The 26,848-nt window shown below is 34.7% G+C and overlaps 3 protein-coding genes, 1 long non-coding RNA gene and 1 other non-coding gene across 22 annotated transcripts in view; 3 read left to right on the top strand and 2 right to left on the bottom strand.

Moving 5' to 3' along the window:
* LOC137741958 (putative disease resistance RPP13-like protein 1) overlaps positions 1–26,848 on the top strand; it is a 58,807-nt gene that overhangs the window by 15,911 nt on the left and 16,048 nt on the right. The gene's annotated exons all lie outside the window — the stretch shown is intronic.
* Positions 2,693–7,452, bottom strand: LOC137741630 (asparagine synthetase [glutamine-hydrolyzing] 1). Its single transcript, XM_068481326.2, has 13 exons — positions 7,066–7,452; positions 5,887–6,025; positions 5,532–5,627; positions 5,284–5,425; positions 5,009–5,199; positions 4,724–4,885; positions 4,554–4,634; positions 4,240–4,461; positions 4,004–4,138; positions 3,823–3,903; positions 3,631–3,717; positions 3,401–3,508; positions 2,693–3,228 (listed from the first exon to the last, which is right to left on the bottom strand). The coding sequence occupies exons 1-13, from the start codon at positions 7,143–7,145 to the stop codon at positions 2,992–2,994; spliced, it is 1,761 nt and encodes a 586-aa protein (XP_068337427.2). The 5' UTR covers positions 7,146–7,452; the 3' UTR covers positions 2,693–2,991.
* On the top strand, positions 19,616–22,350 carry LOC137743440 (uncharacterized). 5 transcript variants are annotated; one of them, XM_088678999.1, is made up of 4 exons: positions 19,616–19,744; positions 20,198–20,293; positions 21,114–21,186; positions 22,086–22,350. In XM_088678999.1, exons 2-4 carry the CDS (start codon positions 20,209–20,211, stop codon positions 22,102–22,104), a joined length of 177 nt encoding a protein of 58 aa, XP_088535125.1. In that variant the 5' UTR covers positions 19,616–19,744; positions 20,198–20,208; the 3' UTR covers positions 22,105–22,350. The 5 variants fall into 5 exon arrangements, with proteins under 5 accessions (XP_088535125.1, XP_088535120.1, XP_088535124.1 ...); XM_088678994.1 differs by having other exon boundaries at positions 22,062–22,350; XM_088678998.1 differs by having other exon boundaries at positions 19,635–19,774; positions 22,062–22,350.
* Positions 23,275–25,404, bottom strand: LOC148692718 (uncharacterized). Its single transcript, XR_015953708.1, has 2 exons — positions 24,923–25,404; positions 23,275–24,865 (listed from the first exon to the last, which is right to left on the bottom strand). It is a non-coding gene; the product is annotated as an uncharacterized LOC148692718 (long non-coding RNA).
* Positions 23,641–23,780, top strand: LOC137743968 (small nucleolar RNA snoR136). Its single transcript, XR_011069573.2, has one exon. It is a non-coding gene; the product is annotated as a small nucleolar RNA snoR136 (small nucleolar RNA).

The following is a 26,848-nucleotide window of genomic DNA, read 5'->3' as shown; positions in this document are numbered from 1 at the left end:
TTTTAGTTATTTTAAAAGCACATCCAAACGAGTTCTATTTTAGAATAGTAACTACTTTTCAATGTCACCCTCGCCTAAGTACGCTTTTAGTAGGAAGATGATCTGGTCCGGATCTTTCCCATCATAGGTCCAGGATCAAGTGATCCAAACCGTTGAATTTTGATCTAACGGCTACCATTATTATAATTTTTAGAGGAGATTCCTATTTGTAACCGTTTGATCAAATTTCAACGGCCCGAATCACTTGATCTTGGGCCTTTGATGAGAGAGATCCGAACCGGATCCTCTTCCCTTTTAGTAGACGATCGATGTCCTTTCGTGGCAGCTGCATGGAAAATCTTTTTTATTTTAATGGAAACGAAAATTCTGGTGGTTGTTTTATAGGTTTACTCACCATAAAGTTTATTTAAACTTTCGAGGCTTATTCTTAAGGGAATTTTAACGAAAAGCTCTCGGTACTGTTGATTTTAACGAAAAATCATATTTTTACACTAAAAAGTCAATCCTGGTTCTTTCCACTTTACCTTTTATTTTGTTCTTATCGTTAAAACTCAAAGTTTTCAAACTCTTTTCATTAGTTTTCCTTATTTTAAATAGATTTTCCTTTAGATTTTTTGAGGCATAGTTTTCCAACGAGAGAAGAGGCCTTGGAATCTTGCCTTTTATTGAAGTGAGGTTTTCTTGTCCGAGGTATTTGACGGCGCAAGTTTAGTTTCCACAGCTCAACAAGCAAGAATTGGTTCCTTTCATCTCTCCATTATTTTTCAAATTCTTAATTTTCATAAATATTCTGAGATTTTGTATGCTTTCATTTTAATATATGAACATGAAATAAAATAAACCGTAAACAATGATGTGTTACATTGATTCAGCGGTCATATATGATCCGTAACTGGTAATGACATGAGGAAATCGTTCGGAATAGTCTGTTTTATTTGCTAAGTCACGAATTTAAGGGGCTGGATGGGTCAAGTATGGCTTCTAAAACCATGCGATAATCGGCTTTTTAGTAGCATTTGTCCCTCCCGGCCTACTGTCGTCAACGATCCACTTCCTAAAGAATGTTCTTGTTGCCGAACATATCCATGGGAATAAGAGCAGGCTGTAAGTGAGGCAATTCCTTCCGGTAGTGGATGCGGGAAGGAAATCTGTTCCGTTTACGTAGTGCATGATTCGGTTTTGTAGACGACTTATAACAAAATGGTTAATAATATTCATTTATAGATTGATCTGAGTCACTATTTATGAAGAAATTATTTATTTATATATTTTTGAGAAATAAATTTGCATTTATCTCCATATCAATTATTTAAAGAAATATAAGTTTATGATCTCAAAGAATGTGATACAGATGATTGTTGCATTGCATGTGTGAACTTAGCTGTGAATGTTTACGCATGGCCAGTATATGTTTTAATATTTGTACAGGAAGTTGCAAAGTTTGTCTGCTGCTGCATGGGCAGCCAGCTACCAGAATTCAAAATTTTCACCTTCATATCAATCAAACGGAAACGACAAACATAAATAAACAAAAGTGTATAAAAAAAATGTGTGTGATTATATATTCTCCTATATATAACTTAACATCGTACGCCTACTAAATTGACTTTGTGGCGGAAAACTACGCTATACCCGCTGATGAAGACATTTGGTTGGGAGTTTGCAGGTCGACAATATTTCCCACACTTAGAAGATCACGGTTCAGTTTGGCAAAAATAAACGATCACGGTCCAAAACTTCGCGTTCACTTTTGGGATTTTTTTTAATTATTTTTTATTGTGATGGTTGCACACCATTATGTGGTGGATTAATCACGTGTTATAATATTGTTGAACGACAATGTTGATGTTTTGAATATAGGTGAATAAGTATACTTATAATCTTATATTACCTGAGTTCTTGTAAAATTTCTAAGCTCATACAAACAACAATGTGGGTGTAGTTTAGTGGTACGAATTCGACATGTGAAGAAATTTTTCAGCGTACTGAAATTACGGCAGGATCCATCAAGTGACAGGATACATCAAGTGTCAATACAATTAGTTGGAAAGTGAAAAATCTCTCTGCATTATGGCCGTGGAGATCGAATCCCAGCAGCCATATTCTTTTTGTTCATTTTTGACAGATTATTGTTCACTTTTCAAGATTGGGCTTTCAAATTCTAATTGTAGCCGACTAGTTTAGCGGCTAAAGCCCATCATTCCAGTCCAATTGCGTCAAAATCTACTTTTGCTCTTAATCGGGCTTTATAATAAATGCCTATATGCCCCAGAACAACCCGTTCTATATCACCAATAATCGAATGCAAGTAATCACGATGTTCCGAAATTCTCCCCTGCACATTGTGTTTCACAAGCGAGCCGTTGACATTTATTCAAATCTCAGTCCTTGCTTTTTGTGTTTTGATGCCAAGGGAGCATCACTCTCTGAATGTATATCTGACGCATCCTTATTTATTTATGACCTTTGGATTGAATGAATTAAGTGACAAAAATAAATGTATAAACGCAAGGAGAAAAACAGTTTGGAGATATTATTTTCCAATTTGTAATACTTTATGCGAACAAATTATTGGCCTAGAATTAACCAGTTTTTGGATCACTAAACCTCTTCAATTTCCACCAAAAATGTTTAATGGATGGATGAAGAGAGACAACAGCAACCGGAAGGAAGAACAAAAAACACCATAACCTATGCAGGATCATCGTCTTATTATTCAAAGTGAAAGACAAAGGGGACTGAAAGCAAAAGGAAAATACAGAGAGGTTCTAACCTCAAAAACATCTCCACAGCAACATTAGACAACACACTAGAACATGTTTCATATAGAAAACTACCACATATGACCACACAAACATGTTTAAAACCAACACTACGGATCCCCCGTTACATTTTTTTTACATCGAAAGGCATTGCAAAGTGCCTTAATTCTTGATTACTACGATACCCTTCTTAAAAATTCAGGGTTCAGGTCCTCGTTCTGGGGCGTTACTAGCTGTGGATTGCGAGCCCCACGGTGCTCGCTTTCATCTGAGGTACATTGTCGATGATCTCTGGAATGCCGCTAGTCACCGGTGCACCCTGCTTGTCATAAGCTTGTTGGTGCACTTCAAGTATAGCCCTACCAGACGGGTCAAGATTTTTGGACCATTCGGCATCCCATGCCACAGCTGTGGCTGTGCTGCAGGCCACACTCGGTCCTCCAGGCACCGTGTTCCTGGCTGAGTTCTGCAACACCGGATTATAAGTATAGCGAGTTAGGTCTATATGTTATCAACATAAACAATAAAATCGCCGATGAACACCTAGTCTTGTGGTATTAAGTCTCATGGACGAGAGTTTGTTAGGTTGTTGATGAAAAGAATAAACGTAAAGAATAAAATCATATTCGGTAGATTACCTGTGGGAAGAACCTCTCGAAAATCATTCGATAGTAGTAGGCTTCCTTTGTATGAGGAGTGTTGTGAGGGAAGATGCGTTCAGCATTCAGCATCATCTTATCAGTGACCTGAAAGTATTAAGTTGAGCATCGATCACCAGCCGAGTCCATCTAATAACGTTTTCAAGATTGATAGTTTATACCAAAACAAATGAAAAGAGAATTGTAAAAACGGATTGAAGAAAGTTTACATGGAGTTCGGCATGGGCTTTCAGGCCATCAATCCAACTGTAGCCGACCCCATCACTGAACTGCTCTTTCTGCCTATACAGAATGTGCTGCAGGCATTGAACAAGGTTTGTTAGTTTACGATTTTATGTGATACGGATGTCAACTTATCGGCAATACTTGCTACTAAAGATCGAAATAAGAGGCATATATACCTTTGGCAGATAAGGTTTCTCCTCATCATCGAATGCCTTCCGGAGGATCCATTTCTCAATTCTTCCTTGGTCCTTTTTGATCTGCAAGTCAATATAGCAAAGGGGAAAGTATTAAACTTTGTAAGTAGAATTCCGTAGTAAATCAAAAGAACTCCCAATATTTTAGATTTTTATGTCGTACCATTTTAAACTCGGGATCAATATCCATTGCAACATTAATGAAATCTTTGTCCAGGAACGGGACTCGAGCTTCTAATCCCCAAGCAGATGTTGATTTGTTTGCCCTGAGGCAATCATACATGTGCAATGCCTTAATCTGCATCCAACAAAAAGAACAATTCCAGGGTTATCTCCTTCCATTTCACCCTCTACGATACCAAACCTATCTTCGATGTTAATAAACAAATAATCCAGCACCTTTCTGCAAGTTTCGCGGTGAAACTCTTCCTTGTTGGGTGCCTTGTGGAAGTACAAGTATCCACCGAAAATCTCATCGGATCCCTCTCCAGAAATCACCATCTTGACCCCCAATGACTTGATCTTACGTGACATGAGAAACATAGGAGTACTAGCTCGGATAGTGGTAACATCATATGTTTCAATGTGGTAGATAACTTCCTCGATAGCATCAATCCCATCCTATCACATCAGAAAGGCAAATAGTTTACAATTTGGCTCCGATAAAGAGAGGATCAAACTCTTTAGTTTTTACATGTTTTTCGCATTGATACCTGAACAGTAAAGTGGAACTCGTGGTGAACGGTCCCCAAATAGTCTGCAACTTCTTTTGCAGCCTTCAGATCGGGCGAGCCCTGCTCAACATACGGAGAGACTTGTTTAGGAATCTATAAGTCATCATGAGATATATCGTAAATCTGTTAAAATATTATGGAACTCTCACCTCGAGTCCAACACAGAAGGAATGGAGCTGCGCTCCCCATTGCTTGGCCGCCTTCGTGCCTGCCAAGTGACGAGCAGTGATAGAGGCGACCAAAGATGAATCCAGACCACCAGAGAGAAGAACTCCGAAAGGCACATCAGTCATTAGCCTTTTGATCACAGCCTGCAGGTATTACGCTCACCACATAAGCTATAGTTCCAAATAAATTCCGACATGTAAGCAAAAATTAAAGTAACTCAAGTAAATCGATGGAAACAAATTAATTAAAAAGTGATGAATATTTACAGCTTCAAAAGCGCGCCTCAGAACAAGCGGATCATATGGCCCCGACGGAATGGTCTCCGAGAACCAAGTAGGATTGTACCACCTCTTCAGTGCACCTTCTTTGCTTGAGTACAGATGACCGGGTGGAAAGCTCTCAAAGTGTTCGCAGTCATCATTCAACCCTTTCAGTTCCGATGATATCCAAACCGAGCCTGGATAAAAAAAAAACACACAAGTTGATGTCAAAACTGAAGGAATAACTGCAGAGAAAAACAGGACAACCTTCAAGATGTTACCATCAAGACTCCAGCCGATATAGAGGGAAGTGATTCCGACAGCATCACGAGCAACGATGAAGCTGTTGTCGCGGGTATCCAGCAGCACAAACGAAAACATGCCGTCCAGCATATCCACGAAATTCTCCCCATACTCTTCATACTACTCAAACAAAATTAAGAACAAAAGAATTAAAACACTGGTAACTGGTAATTTTGTTCAAACGTCCAGCGACCGAAGTTAACAAAAACATGGTCAGGTGACATACCAGATGGGCAATGACATCACAATCACTGCCGGTTCGGAACTTATGATTCGGCAGACGGCTCCTCAGTTCTTCATGGTTGTAAATCTCTCCATTAACCTAATGATTTTTAAATCAAACATTGTACCAGTGATCAAAAATCGAAAAATTCATCCATTTTTTCAAATATTCAATAAATTGAAAGAAAACCAATGAAAATTAGTTGAAAACTTTGAGTTTTAACAATAAGCACAAAATAAGATAAAGCGAATAGTATCAAGATTAACTTTTTAACGTAAAAATATGATTTTTCGTTAAAATAGAAAAAGCTCCCTGAATTAAACCCCACATAATAAAAAATTATATGAGATGACCCTACCGTGACAACAATTGATTTGTCCTCATTGTAGAGAGGTTGATCACCAGAAGCAGGGTCAATAATGGCCAGCCTCTGATGAGCCAAGAAACAATCTCCATGCTGGTATAGACCGCTCCAATCAGGTCCACGATGCTTCAATCTATCAAACCGACAAAAAAAAATAAATAAATAAAATTAATTAATCAATAATTACACAAAATAAGCCTATGCTCTTTCAATTGCTGTTCATTTTCTTGGGTCTTGTATTCCAATAAACATGGACCCCACAACCTAATACATGAGATTTTTCAATATGATCGATACACGGAATGATGTTATTATACAAATGATGAAATATGTGTGCTAAAAAATTAATAACTTAAAAAATAAAATTTCTTACCCATCCTATTAAAACACTTAGTGTATCATTTGTAATCCCATCGTAACTAAAATTTTTTCTCATACATGAAAGGTAACAAAAATTGTGGGACCAAACCCAATTACAATATTTATGACCAAATTATTGTGATACTTGTTGAAAAAAATTAAAGAGCGTGAAACGAAGAGGTTCCCGTGCTACTTCTCGTTTTTGTAATACAATTTAAAGGTCAACACATCTTGGCTCCGAATGAAACCCGGTTGAATCGCGCAACCGTTAAATCATGTGTCATAATTACCATGTGTAAAAAATCTAGATCCATTCAAGTGCTAATTAACTAAATACAAAAATTTGGAGGCGCTAATCTTCTTTTTAACTTGTTGACTTTGTAGTATAACATGTTGTGTCTTTCATAAGAACTATTTGTTAAAAATCTAAACGCATGCAAGGGTTTGTAACTCAGGTGCTCGACAATATTTACCGACAACTTGATTAGAAAATTAATGAACAAATAATCATATCTCAAGCTAATTACACACTAGTATACGGAAAAGTTTAAAGTTTAAAGTTAAAACACACATAAGTGCGTGATTTCTTGAAATACGTTCACCATTGCATCCAAATATATGTAAATTTTGCACGTCTTGGGTTCAAATTCCTCTCGATCACCCCAAACACCGGTTTTATGAAAAATAAAAAGAATCTGGAGGCATGCAAGTGGTACTTAACTTAATTCAACCAAATAATTAAGAATTATAACCTTAAAAAACACCAAAAAACAAAAAAAAAAAAAAAAAGTTTGAAAGAAGTTAGGAAATTGCCTGCGAGAAAGCTCAAGAACTCGGACCCTCTTGGCCTGAGAGTCATCGGAGCAACCAAGAACGGCAAGAATTCCACACATTTTGACTGATTAATTTAGACGAGAGAGAGAGAGAGAGAGAGAGAGAGAAACAAAAGCTAAGGATGTGTTTGGCTTTTAGATGAAACCGATGAAATTGGTAACGAGAGAAACGGTGGCAGTGGCAGAGGAACCAAGGAGGCAACAACACGTACGAGATTTTTCCTGCGGTGTTCCCAAACACGTCACAGAAAATAAGGATATTTCGGATGTTGTTTGGTTTGGAGGGGTATGTTCTTCCGCGTCTCGGGCTGCGTTTTATAGGGAAACTCCCGGCTTTGGTGGGACCCGACCAAAACACCTAAGCGGCGACGTTTCTATCCATTTTTCGGGGTTGTCTTCAAGTGCTTACCGTCCTCCACTAGCTCGTATTGTACACCCCCGGACGCACCGGCGACATCTTCTCTCTAATGGCCACGTGGTGGAACTTGGTTCGCTGTTTGTCCGTTATATATTTATTTTTTTATTTTTACCTTTTTAGTCTCCGATTTTCGGGGTGAGGGTTATCCACTTCCTTTCTCTTTGACGTCAGCTTTTTAACCTTTACGTTTTAGCACAAGTCAACATCAATGAACTGCCTCACTTCAACCGTCCACGTGTCAATTACTAGGACACTGGACCCTTCTACCTTTGCTGATGTGCCTTTGACCGGTGAGTTTTGGTTTTGAAACATCAATTATTTAAAAGTAATGTTATTCATATTATATTTTTATATTATATTTTACATCATTTTAGATGGTATTTAATGTAAACAGTTATATTATTTAATTAATTAGATTTTTAAATTTAGTTTATTTTTTAATAAACTAATAATTAAGAAAAACTAATTAATTAAATGATGATTGTAGTATACAATGAGTTTTTCTCTTTTTTTCCTTGGATTTTACAAATTTTTCAAATGATGTAACTGTCCACATCAGAAGAAATTTTTAGTTGTGGCGAGAACACAAGTGATATACCATGTATTTTAATAGGAATGGTGAAAATTTTTAATTTTTAAGTTATTAACTTTTTAGCATGCATATCCCACCATTTGTATAATAACACGTGTACCATTCCGTATACCAATTACATTGAAAAATCTCTTTCATATCAAATATTACCTAAAATGGTATATAATTGTGACATAAAAGTATGATGTGAACAGAATTACTCATTATTTATTTATTTAGTTTTATAAATGGCTCTGTGGGGACCCACTCAGAAGGAGGGAGCATGTAGAATATCCAACGGCTTATCCGTTTCCACATGCTTCACTGTCGTGCCATGTAGATCATGATTCATGAATATGAACTATAGTGTGGCTTTGGTTATAAATGCTTTTAAAATGACTGAAAACATTTTTTGTAAAGATGTTTTTAAAATCAAAGTTTAATGAAAATTCAAGTGGATTTTGAAAAATCACTTCAAATGTTTTTTGTAAGAAGCACATATCGGGTGTTACTTTCAAAAAGCACTTGCAATGTTTTTGAAATTCAAAATCAATCTTTAAAAACGGCTTTCATTTATTTTAAAAATATTTTTAAACAAGTCATTAGTGTTATGTGCTTCTTCTAAAATATTTTTACTAAAAACACTTCCAAACATTTTAAAGACACTTTCAAGCAGCTCTAAAAGTAACAAGGTATTAATTTTTTTCGGGACCACGACTTTGACATTAACATGAACCAGAAATTAATTTTGGTACTAATAATTGACTAAACAGAAAATTACTGCCGAACGTAATTTTTTTTTTTAGGAGAACATACTGCTAAACGTAATTAAGCTAAACGGAAAAGATGTTTTACAATCAAGTGTACCATGTGAGACGAAGAGAGTGATAATAAAGAAACAAAGTTAATTTTGGATAGACTCATCGGTGGCAAATTTGTGAGGATATGCAATTAGCTAGTTCCATGATTAGCAAAGATATTACGAGCAATTAGTGTGGTTCCTACCAATTCATCATGCATGGGGACCTAGGGTTTCTTTATTCCTTTCAATCGACATACACAAAATGGATGGGACTGGAAACTAATCCCCACTTCAACAAGTTTGGCAAATAGCCATTTTTACACCTATTACTAACCAATAATTAAGAGATAATTAACCAGTAATTAACCAGATATGAGCAAACTATTTATTGGGAAACCTATAGATAATTAGACTAATCAACAAAAACCATCACGTCGTGTCCCAATTTTTGTGAAAAATTTCAAACTCGTATTTCACACATGGTCAATGGGAGGCTGAATTACACGGTCAATAGGAGGCTGAAATGCCTATTTGAGTCTTCTCTGCCCTAAAAATGTAGAATGTCATGACTTCGCCATCAACTAGGACTTTGAAAAGCGACGAGATAAATCTATGAAAATTAAGATATAATATGATGGCCTAAGTTTTAATTGGCGTGAGATTGATAAATCATATATTCAACAATCTCTTCATCTCTATGTAAGGGTAACATATGACATAATTTGTTTTCTTGGTGATACTAGCCCACCGACGAAAAAAATTACAAGATATAATGCAACTTAATCTATGTTGTTTTAATAAGGTTTTCGTCTATTCACCACTAAACTTGTAAGCCATCAAACTTGAAAAAAAAAAATATGAAGAGCATGGTAGGCGGAATGTAAGTGATTCATTGATCACGTTTTTCACTCAAATTTTATTTTTCCAATTTACTCGAATGCATTTAAATAAATTATAATAAATAGCATCAAAAGAAAAAATAATTATTTCAAATCCTGTGTTTTCTTCCTTAAAGTACAAATTTAAAAAAAAATACACAAAACAAAACGAAAACGGTACATAATGCGTTCACATGTCATGTTTGCATGTATATGCATGGGTATATAAGACTAAAAAAAGTTGAGGTTCCATCATAAATACAATCGGCAAGGAGTAATCCAATTACTTAGAAACTCATCCAAGGTCCATCCTCCATTGATGTGTGGCTCATTTTCAACACGCTCTCTCATATGTGGCGAATTTTCAAACCTAGCACATGAACAAAACAAATAAGATGACATGGCATGTGGCCGATAAACATTTCATGCATGAGATAACTTGCTTTGATACCAATTGATTATAAGCATATGCAAAATACTATTAATGTGAGACTAATTCTCAACAAAGGTACATAACTGATAAGTGATAACCTGTAGCACATATGTGAACATCCGTTTCTTTGAAACTTCAATTTTCTCTTTCTTTCCCAACAAAAATAAAATAAAATATCCTTCTAAGAGGGTTTATTTGATCCGAATAAACGGCTACATGCATTCCTTAAAATTCAAAAAATATATATAACGACATGAATCGAGCCATCATTGCTTAGGTGGAGTGGGGGCCTTCTGTACCTGCTAACACCTCATGTCTAGGTTGCTACTTGAACCAAGCCATTCACTAACAAGTGATTATATTAATTAATTGGCTCGAATTTTTGTTTGAACATAAATTAATCAAACATTGGTCCCCCTTTATATCGGTTTAAGCTCTTACAAATAATGTTTACAGGTTGGAGACTGAGTAACCTTTAATTTTCCAAGTTATTAACTAACAACGTTGTTACAATATTAAAGTAAAAAACTTCTTCTAATAAAGGAGAGATTGAGTATTATGAGGCTAATTTTATTAAAGGAAATGATAAATACACAGATTCGAGCATCTCCAATGAAGATATCAAAAGATAAATATCAAATGTTAATTTGATGGCTGACGTGGTAATATTAGAATTTTTTTTTTCCCCAACCGATATATTTTTTTTGTTATAAATGATATTTGTGTGACCTATTTTAAAAAGAAATCAATTAAAATAAATTTTCGAGATCTATAATTGGTGCATTAATGAGACCCACATAATAAAATAATTAAAATTTATTTGACATCACCTTTTCTCATATGTCAAATTTAACACATGAAAACTCATATGTCTAGGATTGACATATCGGTTGGAACTTGCTCGTACCTTCAAATTTGATTACATGACATTTCACTTAGGATTTGACATCTCATTTGGAGATGGTCTAATCATGTTCTTGTTTTGTTTGATTTATTCATTCTAATAGTTAGCAATAAATATGGATGGTTGAGAATTGAGAGGCTAAACAAATATATGTAAATCAGTTCCCTTTTTGTTCAAAAAAAAAAAAAAAAAAAAAAAATACAAACAAACAAAAAAGGTTTAGGGGGAGGGGCCCAATATCACTTGTCTCTTTAAGGACTTACAAAGATGTCTTAGAGCATATCCAATAGGTATGTCATTTTTTTTCCATCAAATTCTTAATTGATGGCTAATGTGGCATTTTGAAGCATGATATCAAATTTATTTATATTTCAACTGTTATGTTAGTTATTATTTTACTAGCACTTTAAAATAAAATAAACAATAAAATCATTTTTAAAGCTTTATCTTGTAGTATATTATGGGCCCCATGAATTCAAAAAATAATAAAGTAGAAATGAAGGCAACGTCAAAATTGACACCTAAGGCCTGGTTGCCATTCCAGTTCAGCTAAAAGACTATTTAGTTGGAGCAATATTTGCTGTCAAAAGTGATTAGTTGGCATTCCACTTAAGATTTTGCATCTCCTTTGGAGATGGTTTTAACCCTTTTTTTTTTGTTTTTACAGATTACCACTAAGAGGAATTGCTAGCAACGGAACTTGAACCGAGACATTGATCTAGCAAAGAGAACGATCATTACCAACTCAACCAAATCTATTGGTGTAAATCAGTTCCCTTTTACTAATCGAACAAAACCCTAGATAGAATTTCATGTTCCACAAGTATTGAAGTAAAATGAAAATTAACTTATATTTTAATTTAAAAAGAATCCTAATCATCAAATTCAATATTTTTAACTTTAGAGTAGAAGAAAAGAAAGGCTTAAAGCTGTTTTTTTTCGTACATCGATATTTTTACACTAAAGGAAGAGGGAATTTGACTAAGCTATACAATGGGCAACCTAATTTTGTATCGAATTTGTCATCCACAAGATTTGAACCTGAGATATCTCACTTCTAAGTGAAGACAAATATCATCAGATCGTAGTACTAAATGACAAGGTTAAAACTGTTAAGTACGTAGCTTTTCGCAAGAGATGGTGTGTGGCTTTTGGATTAATGGATAAGCCATGCTTTTCTACTACGGCTCATTTCAAGTCCAACAGGTATTGGTGCCCCTTGATCAGCTTTCACCATCTGGTTTGCTTGCCTTTAGAGAGTACTAAAGAGTTAACCTCTTCTGCATATATAATAATTAATAAACGGCTTCGGTTTTTCATTTCTTCGAATTTCGTCACTCACTAACTTTTTGAAACACATGTACCTCCTTCATGCTTGTATGTATATTTTTTTTTTCTCTAGTTGGCAGTTTTTTTGTCAAAGCTCTAGTTGGCAGTTGAATATTTTCAGAATATACGTTTTGGTTGAAAATGACTTAGAATATATGCCGATTTCAGTGCACCTTAAATACTGTTACGTGGTACTATTATCACGACGTCAATAGTAAAACTGTTATACTAAGCATATAGTCCATGTGTCCTTCTGTTAGATGTAGTTAATATCTGTCTCCACAAGAACCGTCAATAAATAAACCATTCGAATCATAAATCATTTAATCGTCCAAATAAATTAAATAAATAGACGATTCATCATAAATATGCTACTTGGAACTAACACTAATTCTTGTTTCATGCATTTGAATGCATAGCAATCTCCGATTTGAACGAATTTTTGTAAGTGATACTCAAATGAAGATTGAAAAAAAAAAAAAATTGAACAGTTCCAATTATAAAATTTAGAGGAAAAAGATATGTAATTATTGCAAGAGGCGCTGTGCATTCTCCTTGTGTGGATGCAATTATTATCTTTTATTCATTAGTATACTTTAAAAGTTAAACATATCAGCCATGTCGTCCCCTCATGATCATATTATAACATGTAAAATAATAACAAGTAAACTAAATGCACACTAAAACCAATAATATGGTCATATATATATATATATATATATATATATATATATATATATATATTATCCATACATTTCGTGCATTCATCAACCAATAATTCTCAAAAGGGTTGGGATAAGGTTTGATAAATGGTGGTTGCACATGGGGATAATGCATAATGCTCTTTGACGAATCAAAGAATATATGTTTGCACCATATGGTTTGTTGCATGTACGTACAATTTAAAACGTGTAAACAATATGTTGCATGAACTTTGTTGATATTGTATTGGTAATGTTGTCGTTTTCTTTTAGTATTGTTGTTGTTATGACGATTATTGGTGTTAATAATACTTAACATCATCGAAGCTCTATAATAATATATGTACCACATCAAAACCTCACGATCACCATGACTACATCGATAACGCACCAAATCTAGGTCGCTGGATTTTTCTTTAATTTGGTGATCTTAGGGTTTGCTGTTTTACCCTTTTATCTGTGTTTTCTTCTACATAATTGTGTTGTCATATTTTGCAATCACACCCCAATTAAATTGCACTGGCTAGAGGATCTTTAGAATAGCTGATGTAAAAGACTGGTCAGGTAATGATGGCAAAACAAACAAACATATTTTCCGAACTTGTATTGCATGCAGCTGAAGGAATATATTGACAGAACAACATATGAGTCTTAATATGTAGTCCTAGTTCATACTACACGGCCGGACAATTGTACTGCATGCAAGCATGCTGTTGATACAGCATATATATATATATATGGCTTTTAATATCCAGTTCACCTGAATCCTATTGACGAGAGATGTAAAAATCGTTCTCTGTAGGCACAGAAATTTCTATAGGTTGTACGATAAGATAAGTTTAGAAACATAAGTTAAACGGTATATTATTTTATGTGTTATAATAAAATGAACGGTGTCATCGTGTTACGGTATAATAATAACACTACATAGCCGAATTTGAGATGCACCAAAAATTGCTCAGTAGATAGATATGCCTAAAATCAAATTAAACGGGGAAAAGGGAAGGGGAAAAAAGGAAAGGATGATGAACAAGAAAATGGTAGCAGATAAATCTTGACGAGGATCAGTGTCATCTGCTAGATAGGGTATAATAGGCCTTATCCTGTTCTTAGTTGTAGACAAAAAAGGAAAGGACATATGGCACCTGTTAATTCAAAGAACCATATGGATAATAAGGTCAAATTCTAAACATATAAACGGTGTCACGGTCTTCCTCTGTTCGAATCACAATTCGTTAGGCAGGAGTTTTATCACATGCAAAACGTCTTGATATTAGTTGGAGTGAAGTTGAGATATTTAAATTCTTCTTTTCTCAAAGATACGATCGATGTGAGATATTTCAACACCATCTTCCTATCTTTCTTCAAGGCAGTCTCTCAAATTTAAAAATGGAGAGCTCAATGCTATCGGGTTATAGGCACGTTTGGAATTGCTTTTAAAATAACTGAAAGTGCTTTTGGTGAAAATGTTTTTATATTCCAGAAGCACTTAAAGTGATTCCTAAATGAAGCACAAATTATGTGCTTTTTATAGAAAGCAATGCAAGTGCTCTTGCAGAATTCACTTGTATTTTTACAAAAGATTGGCTCCAAAAGCACTCTTACAAAAAAAAAAAAAAATCGATTATTTTAAAAACACTTCCAAACGAGTCTATAATAATTTGAATGAATTTGATACACTGTATCAACATATGTTACTTAATTATGATATGTAAATTTTCTCATTGTGAGCCATAGCATGAGGCTGAGTAAGATGTTAATAATTTATATAGTGATGGGCAAGGATCAATGGTGCTTGTAGAGTTGTGCGGTTTTGTGGGGAAAAGCCAGGATGAAAAAAAATAGGGCATGTGATATGACCACGACTGTCCATCTCTCCAATTATTCACACTTATCTTTCTGGAAGCTGCATGCAGTTATCTCTATTAATTAATAAAACATTTATTGTTATCTAAAATTTTATGAAATTATCATTTTAACCTTTTAATTAAAACAGAATAAGAAATATTAGGTAAAAATGTAATTTCATACAACTAAATTTTGTTTTTTTTTTCAAAGCTCTATCTACATATATTCTTAACATATCTCTAATTATAAAAAAAATAAAGAATAAATAAATAAATAAAGAAAAAAAAAAAAACTTCCCACCCCACGTTCTCTATCACTCTATTCCTCTCTTCTTTTATTTCAAAAATAAAAATAAAAAATTTTCTCACACACTTGTGTGCCCGTATGCTAGTATAGAGTAAGATAAGAGTCAAGTATACGACCACGTTCTATGCCATGTTCGTGGAGAAACTAGAGGTAGGACCGAGAGTGTTTTCTTTCCTTAATACGATACCAAATGCTTCACAGACTATGAAGCTAAGCTAGCTACAGCCTACCATAAGTTACAATTGATTGAAGACAATGTGATAGGTTGTCTAACAGCCTCTTAGTTGCAGCTAACATCAAATTAGAGATAACTTTTGTTCGTATCCATAACATGTGATGCTATAGATCGGAGGTAGATTCTTTGCCCTTCCACTTTTCATACATTTTCATCTTCTTCCTGTTTGTACGGTCAAGGTTAAGTCACGTCAACATTTTATATTAATTTTTTTATAAAGATAAAAAGACAAAATAATAGTAATATAAAATGTTAACGCTGTTTAACTGTGACCGCACAAACAAGAGGGGATGAGAATGTACGGGAAGTGAGAGAGCAAAGAATCTGCCTCCCTATAGATTTACGCCTTATAACATGCGTTATTATAAATTTACGCGTAATAACATGTGAAGTTCTAGATTTATTCAAGATGTAAATTTTTTGAAAGGGCATGTGCTAATTAAATCTTTGATTAGATAGTTTTATACTCTTAGTTTTATGGTAGCGTTCTACACCTATAATTGATTCCAAACTGACGTACAGATTCTGCTAGCTTATCGTTTGTAAACCAAGAATAATATAATCTTCTTAATTTCTTATTAAGTACTTTAATTGATTCTTTATATAATTAAGAAATTGCAGCGAAGAATATTCATGCAATTGATAGGTTTGAATAATATGAACAGAAGGTGCAAAGATGTGTACTCTCTCGTGTTAATCATGTCCCAAATCAGTGCAAATATTCTCACATCTTTACCCAATTTTCATGCTCAGGTAAATTATTTCTTAATCATACCCCTACCTCCAATGAATTTTGTGCTTAAAAACGTGCTGATCACATTTTATAATATAAATGCAGATTATCTTGCAATGAATTTTGTGCTTAAAAACGTGCCGATCACATTTTATAATACAAATGCTGATTATCTTACTTGTTTATGGTCATGGTCTCTTGATTATTATTAACTCAAGGAAAAAACCATGCCTTTGAGTTGAAAAACAAACAAAAGCACCGTTAGTAATTTGTTTTCATGCGATATCCGAAAAGGAAATTGAACACAATTATACGCGTGCAAGGATAAACCAGTTAAACTACAAATTTATTGCATGGAAGAGCTTAATTTGGTACCGTCGTTGAATCAGAAACTCCACCATTCCAAGTCAAGCCAAATACACTTACGGGATTATTATCAGACAATTAATTTGTCGCAGAAGTATCTAATTTTTCTTTAAGAAAATTAATGAGAAAATGGTTCAAAGACTTTGAGTTTTAACGATAAGGACAAAATAAAGAGTAAAGTAAATAGTACCAAAATTGACTTTTTAGTGTAAAAATGTGATTTTTCGTTAAAGTTAACAGTACCGGAAACTTTTCGTTAAAGTTATCTTTTTTTGTCCAAACACGTGTGCATTATTGTTTAACACTCAATAATGTTCTTACTGTAGCTAGTTGATGGTAACCTATGATTCGTGTACAAGATATGTGGCGTGAGGAATCCGCTGGTACAGTTTGACATTTAGCATTAGAAATCTCACTGTACATATGGGGACGGCCAATATGGTGAAAACGAAACCCTAATTTTCAATTATTGTAACACTTTGTGAGTGGAAACGATTGATGATGTATCCACGGCCAGTAGCTGATCGCCATCTAGAAAAAAAAAAAAAGCTGAAAGCATGAATAATTTGTTAGCTTTGTTCGACAGGTAAGCTCGAATAAAATAATCACAATGCAGAAATGATCTATTAAAATGGCTTATTAATTGGAGTCATGGATAGTTAACTTGCTAGGCTTAACCTCCAATTTCAGCTATAATATTCACAAATTGACATGGCGTGCGGCAACACGATTGAGTTACGTGTTTTAAAGATTGAGCAGTGACATGGTGCTGTTGGAATATTTAAATATGATCAAGAGCTTCGGCTGTTCGCGAACGAGAACTCTGAAGGAATATTAAATAACGATTTGACTCTAAAAGAGCTTAAATGGTTGAGAGGTAAGTTTTAACAATGTATTTTAACGTAATCCTAAACCGGCTCTTCACGAACGAGAACTTTAACACAATGTTATACGAATGATTGAACTGTAAATGAGCATAAATTGTTAAAAATAAGTCAACAATGTATGTCTAACTCCCGTAAAACTAAACCCTAATCAAACACTGAATATGAGTTTGCAGTTTGCTTATATGCAAGAAAGTTTGAGGGAAAAAACAAGATTTTAAAGCATTTATATACAAAAACAGAAAGCCTGTCATATTTTCTACCAGATTAAGCTATGAAAACGTCGTAAGAGATTCTACAATTATAGAAGGAACCGAATCCTAATGTATGACGAGGACAAATTGAACGATTCACTTGGTTAAACATAATCTTATCGTTTGTTTTAAGTCTTAATTGTAAGGCCAAGTGTAAAAAGGGTTTCACTTTTTTGCGTTTGGCCTCTATATTTCAACAAGGATATCATACAAGCAACGACTAAATCCATAAAATATAACATCTTGATTAGGATCTGTTAATTTTTTAAGGTCAGCGTGGTGCACAACTGAGTTTGGAGCTTTGCTATGATGGAATTTCAGCTGAAAAGCAGAGAGGAAATGGTAGTTGTGAAGGTCATAAGTAATTTGGAAACAATGAGTGGTTAGGTACTAAACAAAGGAGAGAAAAAGAATATAAGATAAGATAAGATAAGCAGTGGATGAACAATTTAACATCGTTTAAGTGTACTAACTTCTTCAATTAGGAAAAAGTGATGACGATGATGGAGATGAATGATGATGATGATAGACTTGACAATTGTTAGTAATTATTTACACTCAGTGCTATTTTTGTCTCACTTTGTTTTATCTTTGACATTTTGTTTTGTCTTACTTTAGTTTTTGTAGTTACCGTCTGTGTTCCTAAATATTCTATTTCGTCAATTAGGTTTAATAATGCGTTAGTTTTGCTAACATGACATGAGTTTTAGTATTTTTAACCTCGTTTTTACATTTGGGACATCTAAAACTGCAAAAATCATTTTGGCAACAAAAATTGAAAAAAAAAAACTTCCACCAAAGTTTTCTCAAAACATGATAAGCTCAATTTCTCAGGAATTGTCATTAAACTCAAAATGTCTTTGACGTATTCTTATATTCATTGTTAAAATGGCCAAAGGACAAAGAATCCCTGAATAAAGAAGCTTATAGTTAGGTGAAAATTCTATAAAAATAGGTTCTAGTTGCCAAACGAGCAAGTTTTTAATTTTTTATTTATTCAACTAAATATTTCCGTTTTTTTCAAGAGGATCTTCTTGTGCATAGAAATTGAATGATAAGCCTAGGCAATCCTAGACTCCTGGGCCAACATGATAGGAGGCAAAGGTAGGTTTGGCTCTGTGCAGACCAACACCTCATCACATAACCAACTCGTAGACCTCTTGTTTGAAGTCTACAATTAGCTTTCATGAGTGGCAATGAAGCATGGACACCATGCCATTCTCCACAAGCTAAAGTGCAAGTATTGGTTATTTTTTGTGAATATTATAAACCAAACAAACAAAATTATTCAAAACTCAACGTAAATATCAAGAACTAAAGTTACATTTTAAAATGACACGTTATCAAAAAAAGATCACGATGAATAAAACAAGAGAACCCGACTCTTCAATCCTAATTTTAAAAGTACAAATTCTTCCAAACAAGCATTGAAATAGAAAACTAAACATTGTACACATATAATGTGGTTCTCGAAAAAAAAAATAAAAAAGGAAAATGCCAGGGAGATCATGTTTTAGATCATATTTTGTAGACCACAAGATGTGAAGGTTGATATCATTAAAAAAAATCAACCATCAACCATCGCATCCTGTAGTTTACCAAACATAGTTCAAGTGGATGATTTTTCTAGCATTTCCGAAAAATACCAAGAGACCTTATTTCACTTACTCATCTATCTAACACATAACATGTGAGAATGTTGATAAAACTACTCTTGAGGCTAAAAAGCCCAAGCCTAAGGGAAAGTCCGATCCACAAAGCTTTACCCAATTTAATCCTAATGGGCCTAAGAGGCCTCATTGATCAATTGACGAAATGGGCTTTCAAGTGGGTCGAACAAGTTTTTCTTTTGTTTTGGTCAGAGTCAAACCAACTCGTTTTCGCTGGTTGCCACTTGCCATCTCAAATCTCTCTCTCTCTCTGTCTCTCTCTCTCGAGAAACGATTCATCGTCTCCGGCCAGCTCCGCTGAGCTCACCCCTTCGTTCTCTGAAACCGGTTAGTCATCAGCTTCGTCCTCTCTGATTGGTTGGTGAGAAAGATTCGGTAAAAAGATACATAATTTGTAGGATTTGACAAATATGTAAAGCTACTGATCTGTTTGGTTACTTGTGAATAGAAGTAGATTGTTGTTTGTGTTAGAATAAATCTTGTGTACAATCCCAATTTTATTAAACACCCATTTGTGGTTTTCTCAATTTAAAGTTCTGTAGGAATCCAATCAAATATACACACTTATATGCATATATATATGCATGTGTGTGTATGCATATAGATGGGCAAGATCACAATGAAGCTCTGACCTTTACAGTCAACTCCATCCTACTAGATTTTTTTATCCTGGAATTTCTTATGCTGATTTACTCATGTTTTTCTTTAATCTTTGGGATATGGTTTTGTTGACTTTTCTGTGACCTAATCTGGCACTAATCTTGTGCTTGATGTTTGTAGATTCCGGAGTTATGAATTGGGTTCAACGAAAGATCTATCTTTACAATGTGACATTTGGGCTCTATATGTTGGATTGGTGGGAGCGTTATCTCTTCAGTATCCTATGTTTTACCTTCTCTTCTCTTCAGAATGCTGGATATTTTGACTTGTTTTAGTTTAGAGAGCATGTGGATTTACATACTTTCAATGAGTGAACTTATTTCCTTGATCTGGTACATTTAGAGTATACAATTAGGAATGTTTGATAACTATTTCGTTTTTAGTTTCTTGTTTTCATTTTTGTGTTAGATATAGAGGGAAATATATGGGAGAAATGAGGGATATAGAAGAGTGGAGCTGAGGAAAGATGGTGGGAGAGATGTAAAATAATATACAGGGAGACACAAAATGAAAACCAAAAACCTAAAACCAATTCTGGTTGTGTTCACTTTCTAAATTTTGTTTTTGTTTATTCTTCTTTATTTCTTTACCTCTCTCCCATCACACTTCTTCATCCCTCTTTTCCCTCATATCTCAAGCACAAAAAGTGAAAACTGCAAACTAAAAAGCAAAATGGTAATCAAAGGGACCCTAGCATTTCATGAGCTCATAAGAAATTCTTCTTACTGTTATGATTTGGAAAAGTGCCTCATTTTTAGACAGTTTCTTTGATCATCGTGTGCTAAGAACTGATTCTATTTTTTAACCTGTTTAATCCTTTCTACCATAATGTCACATATAAGTATAATAAAAATATGTGTTTTTGGTCATCAACGCCTGGTGCAATATAGCAGGAAACTGCATGTTGAGGAAGTAATGCCATTGAGGATTCAATATTTTTACTGTATATCCCACCATTCTGGGTCAAATTTAATTTGAAGTTCTCTCCCTTCCTTTCTGCTGTTTATTGCATTTGTCAGTTCCTTAATCTTGCCAGATACTTTGGTCGTTGTGTTACTGTGGTTCTTGTGTTACAATGGCTCACGATATTTGATGGAGTTTGGGAAGAGGTAACATTCTAACTGTTTTCTCTTGTCCGATATCATTTGGTGGTAGCATCTTATCATTATGTTATACTAGACTTTGTAGTGTGTACTTTTCTATGATGCATTTGGATGTGATGGTGTCATGATCCAATAGATAATGTGGGATTTGGATACCATCTAAAAGTGAATCAGTTTACAGCTCTTGGTTCAACCTCCTTTGTGACATTGAACTTCTCTGGTTTCTGTATCCATTTTGGAATAGAAGAATTGCCTTCTTTATTGCAGGCTTTGCAGCCACTTGACCCTCTTTTGTAGTGGCCAGTTTCAAAAATTCTTGAATTAGTTGTTGTAGTTGAATTGATTATTAGACTTCATCTGAATCTCCATTATCACTTTTACACACGAGAAGTGGTTTCTTTTGCTACGAATTCAAAGCACCATAAAAAAAAAAATCCGAACATTATGAAGGGTTTATCACTTTCTGTTACTGTCCAGGAATTGTGGCAATTTTATGCTAAAATAGTTCTGAGGTTTCTCTAGTATTTTTAGACTTCATCACATGTGCTTGTCGGGCCATTAAGAAACATACACACAGAACTACATAAGGTGAAGTTGCTTATGGATTTCCAAAAAGACTGCCTAATTTGCAGGAGTGTTCTTCGAATAAAGGTCCCAGGTTATATTCGAATCCTTTAGGACGTAGTTTAGACTTCGAAAACACAAACAAATCAACTGAAGCAATGCAAAATTTTCATCAACTGATTGTTGTGCTTTGTGGAAGCCCCTAATGAACACTTCCATACAAGTTAATCTCCTTTCAGCTTATCTATCAGATATTTATGGACTGTCATTGGTTGAACTGAAAGATTTAGTGTAGTAACTGAAAGATTGTATTGTAGCTTTAACTTGTCCTTCAAATATAGTGTCAGGCGTCTATGGTGAGGCCTGGACTCTGGAGGAAGCGTCGACTTGGATTGTTCAGATTGATGACTGAGCGATGATTTGAATGCCGATGCACCTTGTACTACACTGTATTTAGATTTGACTTGTGAACTGTCGATTTTGTGAAAGCAATCGTGCATCTCCTACACCATTTTTCTCTTGTTTTAGGCGTCAGTTATCACTTACTCTAGCAGACAGTTTTACTTCCTGCTGTGTGGCAGAATTCTAACAGTCGATTTTTCGTTACGTGTTGTGATTCGTTTTGCTTTCCTCTCCCCGAAAGCTTGGTTATTTATTTGTTTTCCCATCTGTGTATTCTCCATATCCGTTTGGCTGAGAGCTTTCTTAATATTTGTATTTTAGCAACCAAAAAAAAAAAAAAAAATGTTACATTTTGATTCAAACTTATGAAGGTGAAAGTGAACTTTCAATTTGAACGTAGACCAATTAGAACGTGTTTTTAAAGTGTATGGCAAATTTGCCCCATGAATCTTAATGTTTGTTCCACTTTGGTCCTCAAATTGTTTTCTTTTCCGCCCAAAGTGGTCCCTCAACCATTTCAAGGACAATTGTAATGGAGGCTATCATTAAACACTAGTTGTAATAGCTTAGGGACCGTGTGATAAGCATGTGCTGTGTCCTACATCGGTGCACTCTTAGGTTGATCGACGCTTTACGAACGATTGTGTCCCTTGTCAACATGCATCTCGCTATGAAGATATGATGCGATGTAGGATCGGCACACTTTGTATCTTGCCAATCTACTGTTGTCCGTCCACATAGTCATTACTCACTAAACATTACGTTACAATATACCGAGTCTATTTTGATAAAAGTACATGGATTACTCCAAATGTTCGTTAACTAGTGGCCATGGCCTTTGTAATGAAAACCCCTTTTTGTACTTAACTAACACACATTCAAAAGTTTCACTAATCAAATTAAGACAACAAAAAAAGGTTGAAAGACCAAAGTGAAAAAAGTCCAAAACTTTAGAAGACAAATATGTAATTAACCACTATCAAAAGGAAAAGAAAAAAAAAACTCTAGGGGTACAAGGACCATTTGGTAAATTCACCCAATGGAAAGGAAGGAAATTAGGGTTTCCCCCGACCCTCTCCTCCCTCTCGGTCCTCTATATATTGAGGCATCAGAGCAGCCGCTTCCTTCATTCTGAAATTTGCTACCCTCCTTCGCTCTTCGCGTTTTCTGTGTTTTCTCTATCGTTTCCATTCAAATTTTTTGCTGGTTTTTTTTTTATTCGAATCCGATGTGATACGAAATAGTTGTGTGCTTCACTATCTGGTCATTGCGGATTTTCAATTCCCAAATCGACTCGTTCCCTTGAAGCAAAATCGATCGTGTTGCTTCGGGCTTTTTTTAATTATCTACCTCAAGTCTGCTACTTTTGGGAGATTCAGAACGCTGAAGCAGCTACATTTCAAATAACCCACTTCATAAATTCAATCTTTTTCTTGGGTTTTGATTCTTTTTGTGATTTATTGGGTATTTTTGTTAATTAAAAAAAAAAAGGGAAAGGCTTTAAATTTCGTATGAGCATGCACTGAAATTCGATTCGGTGCGTGTTAATTTTGAGATGAGCCGAGAAAGATGTTCTCCTCGCTATCTAATGCCGCAATTTCTGTGTGGTATTTGGACGTCGGAGAACTAAATCCAATCCCCCCACTTCCCTTTCTTTTTTCATTCAATATTTTATTTCGTTTTAATTTGTATCTGTAGAAATAATTTGATCTGTTTCAATCCTTACAAGCTGCTCTTTTATATTAGGAACTGGAACTGCAAGTGCCCAGACGAAGAAGAAGAAAAAAGCCCAGAATTTGAGCGCTTTTATGAATATTGATTTTAACTTAGGGGTAAATAACTAAATTGCACAAAAATTGACAAGTACGTGGTGCCTTTTGTAAAATTGTAGAAGAAAATATACTGAAAATAATATCACAAAATATCACAAACTACTGGTAAAAGTTTGTAAATAAAGGTAAAACGCAAAAAAAGCTCCAAAGAGATGACTTACTCCACTCTCTTGGGCTTCAAGAGGAAGGGGGTAAATGGTTAGTTTTAGGTGGTCTTGGGGCCTCCATTTCCCAAAACAGGCACGGGCTTTGGTTGAGAAAACGGACATTTTTAGTCAATTTAGATTTCACAGGATTTTAGTGAATTTTTTAAAGTGATATATTTTAAAGAATTTTAATAGATTTTATAATCTTATGTGGATTTTGACGGGTTTATATGGATTTCTATCATAGGTATCCATGCATTTATATGGATTTCTATGGACTTCTTTCATAGATTTCTCGTTTGAATTGAGGTATAGTTTTGTGCTCATGTGGGTTCATTTCAACCGAGTTAGGGCTTAACTCGAATGATACAGCCTTGGTCCATTAATATTTAGTTCATCAGTGAGGAGAGGAGCTTGTTTTGTGAGATTAACCATAACCATATGCAGCATTTTGATTTGGGTGCAGTTAGGATAATTAGGATCAGAAAATAACATACCATAAGAATATGTCAGAGAAAAAATGGCCGATGAAAACATTGGAGAAAATGATAATAGAGAATGTTATTAGCTCAAAATTACTTCGACATATACATTTCATGACAATGAATTTTCTTTGCACGAATTAAAAATTTTCACTATGATTTGGTCAGTTATAATTTGCAAGTGCAAGGACCGGTATGTTGTGATTGCATAAAATCTCTCACTTATAAGAATCCTTCAAAATCTATGACATTTTGAATACTAACAGATAATCTCTCACTTATAAGAATCTTTCAAAATCTATGACATTTTGAATACTAACAGATTTGTACGCGCACTTTTAAAATATTAATTGACTACACCTAGATTTGGATGTATTCTTTTAAATTATGTCAAATCCTACATTGACTACACCATAATTTCAAAGTCTTTTAAAATCCTAATTGATTACACTCTGATTTCAAAATCTTTTAAAATCCTTCAAAATTCGACCCTTGTTTACCTGAAGAATGACCAACTTTTCTATGGAGAATTTCTGAACTTGAGGAGGGACTAGCCGACCCACCTTGTCCAAGGTGGATCCACCCCTAGTCTCAAGTTTGACAAATAAATGCATGAACAACTGTGTCATTATAGTGAGCCCAATACGAAGTTTTGGCCTTATTATGAGTAAGTTGACATCCAATGTTAAAATGTATGTGTAAATTGTAAATTCCTGTGTCAAATCGAATCAAAAGGTTAAACTAAACAAAATCAGATTGCACTCCTCTATATCACTTTTTAAATCAAATAAAAAAAAACTCGCACAATTCATCAAAATCAAACAAAAATTTGAATTAGATCATAAGTTAAAATCATAATTTACCACTTCGAATTGAAACTCCAACATAATAGAGTCATCGACATCAAATCAGGGGCTATTTTCTCCTCCTGTTATCGGTAGTGGTCGGTTTATGCGCTCGCTTAAGGATTATGAGCGTTATCTTTCCATTTCGTTAGATGTAGTTATATCGAACAAGTTGTGTATTATCTTTATGTTACATTCATAATTGTGGAATTGTATTCCTGGCCGATTATATTCTTGGTTTTGTTTGATTAATGATCACTTATCATCTTCAAAAAGAAGAAGAAGATCAAGGGAACATAATATAACATACTACTAATGCTTGTTTCAATCGGCTTCTTTATCTTGTGGTCGATTGCAATGATAAATTTGTTCATGTTCTAGTATAAGATTGGGCGTGGGAGATGTGAATTCAATGAAAGTGACTTTTTGAGCTTAAAATAATGAAAAATACTTGGCTGCTGAATGTTTCAGCATGAACTCCTGCTTACACCCAATCTCGGGTGAACACGTATCCAAATTTTAATTAAAAAAATCAAAACTTGGACACGTGTCTACCCAGAATTAGATGTAAGCAGCAGCGAAGCAGCGCTTTAAAATAATTAGAGAAGAGAGTTTTTGGAACAAAATCATACGTTTAGCAATTCAATTGGCATACAAATATGGCAACATTCAAAATTTCAAACTACACGGTGGCACAGTTCCAAAATTTCACACCAAAACAGGTGCAAAACCGGAATTTCAAACTTCTACATGTTGACCGTTAGTAAACGCGCCCGGTTTCCCAACGGTCATTTCTGAGTCATTTCCGAGTCAGCTCCCTCCCCACAAGGACAGCAGCATCGGCAAACGACGACGACCTTGTTTGCAACGGTAACTTCGCGGAAGCTCATCAAACCACCAATCAGGGGAGAGAGAGCGCGGGGGCCCACACTTTGAATGACATCATTAGCTTAGCTTAGTTAGTAAGTAGTCAAACACCGTATTGAAATTAATTAACGTGTTTGACACCTTAATTATCTCCTCGAGTTTTAGTGTTATCCGACTTACCGGGGGGGGGAGGGGCCCGGTGTTGTTTCATTGGACGGATTTGCCCCTGCGGACTAAAGCACTCCAACTGAACGGTAAAAGGCTTGTGAAATAAGATAAACATAACCAACTATAACAATAATAATCTTGAAGAAAAATGTCTTGGATTATTTTTGGGTCTAGAAACCGAATTGGAATTGACTTGGATATATTCAAATTGCTTGGGTTTGAGACCGTTTCATCCAAAAATCTAGAACCATAATTTGCTCAGATAATATTAGTTTTAATTTTCAAAACGAATAACCCTGTAGAGATAAAAAGAAATAATTATTTTTAACATTGAAAATAAGCGATTGTTACCGAAAGAAAGA

Source organism: Pyrus communis, chromosome 11 (assembly GCF_041283825.1).
Source record: "Pyrus communis isolate YQ-2024b chromosome 11, ASM4128382v1, whole genome shotgun sequence".
NCBI classification, from domain to species: Eukaryota; Viridiplantae; Streptophyta; class Magnoliopsida; order Rosales; family Rosaceae; genus Pyrus; species Pyrus communis.
This window is presented reverse-complemented; position numbering and strand designations above follow the sequence as displayed.

Coding starts and splice junctions, on each gene's coding strand:
- LOC137743440 (XM_088678994.1), top strand. CDS start 20,209: ATGAATTGGGTTCAACGAAAGATCTATCTTTACAATGTGACATTTGGG. Junction 20,294..21,113: donor GTGGGAGCGTTATCTCTTCA/GTATCCTATGTT, acceptor TAATCTTGCCAG/ATACTTTGGTCGTTGTGTTA. Junction 21,187..22,061: donor TTGATGGAGTTTGGGAAGAG/GTAACATTCTAA, acceptor ATTGTATTGTAG/CTTTAACTTGTCCTTCAAAT.
- LOC137741630 (XM_068481326.2), bottom strand. CDS start 7,145: ATGTGTGGAATTCTTGCCGTTCTTGGTTGCTCCGATGACTCTCAGGCC. Junction 5,200..5,283: donor TATCGGCTGGAGTCTTGATG/GTAACATCTTGA, acceptor TTTTTTATCCAG/GCTCGGTTTGGATATCATCG. Junction 4,886..5,008: donor TGAGGCGCGCTTTTGAAGCT/GTAAATATTCAT, acceptor TAATACCTGCAG/GCTGTGATCAAAAGGCTAAT.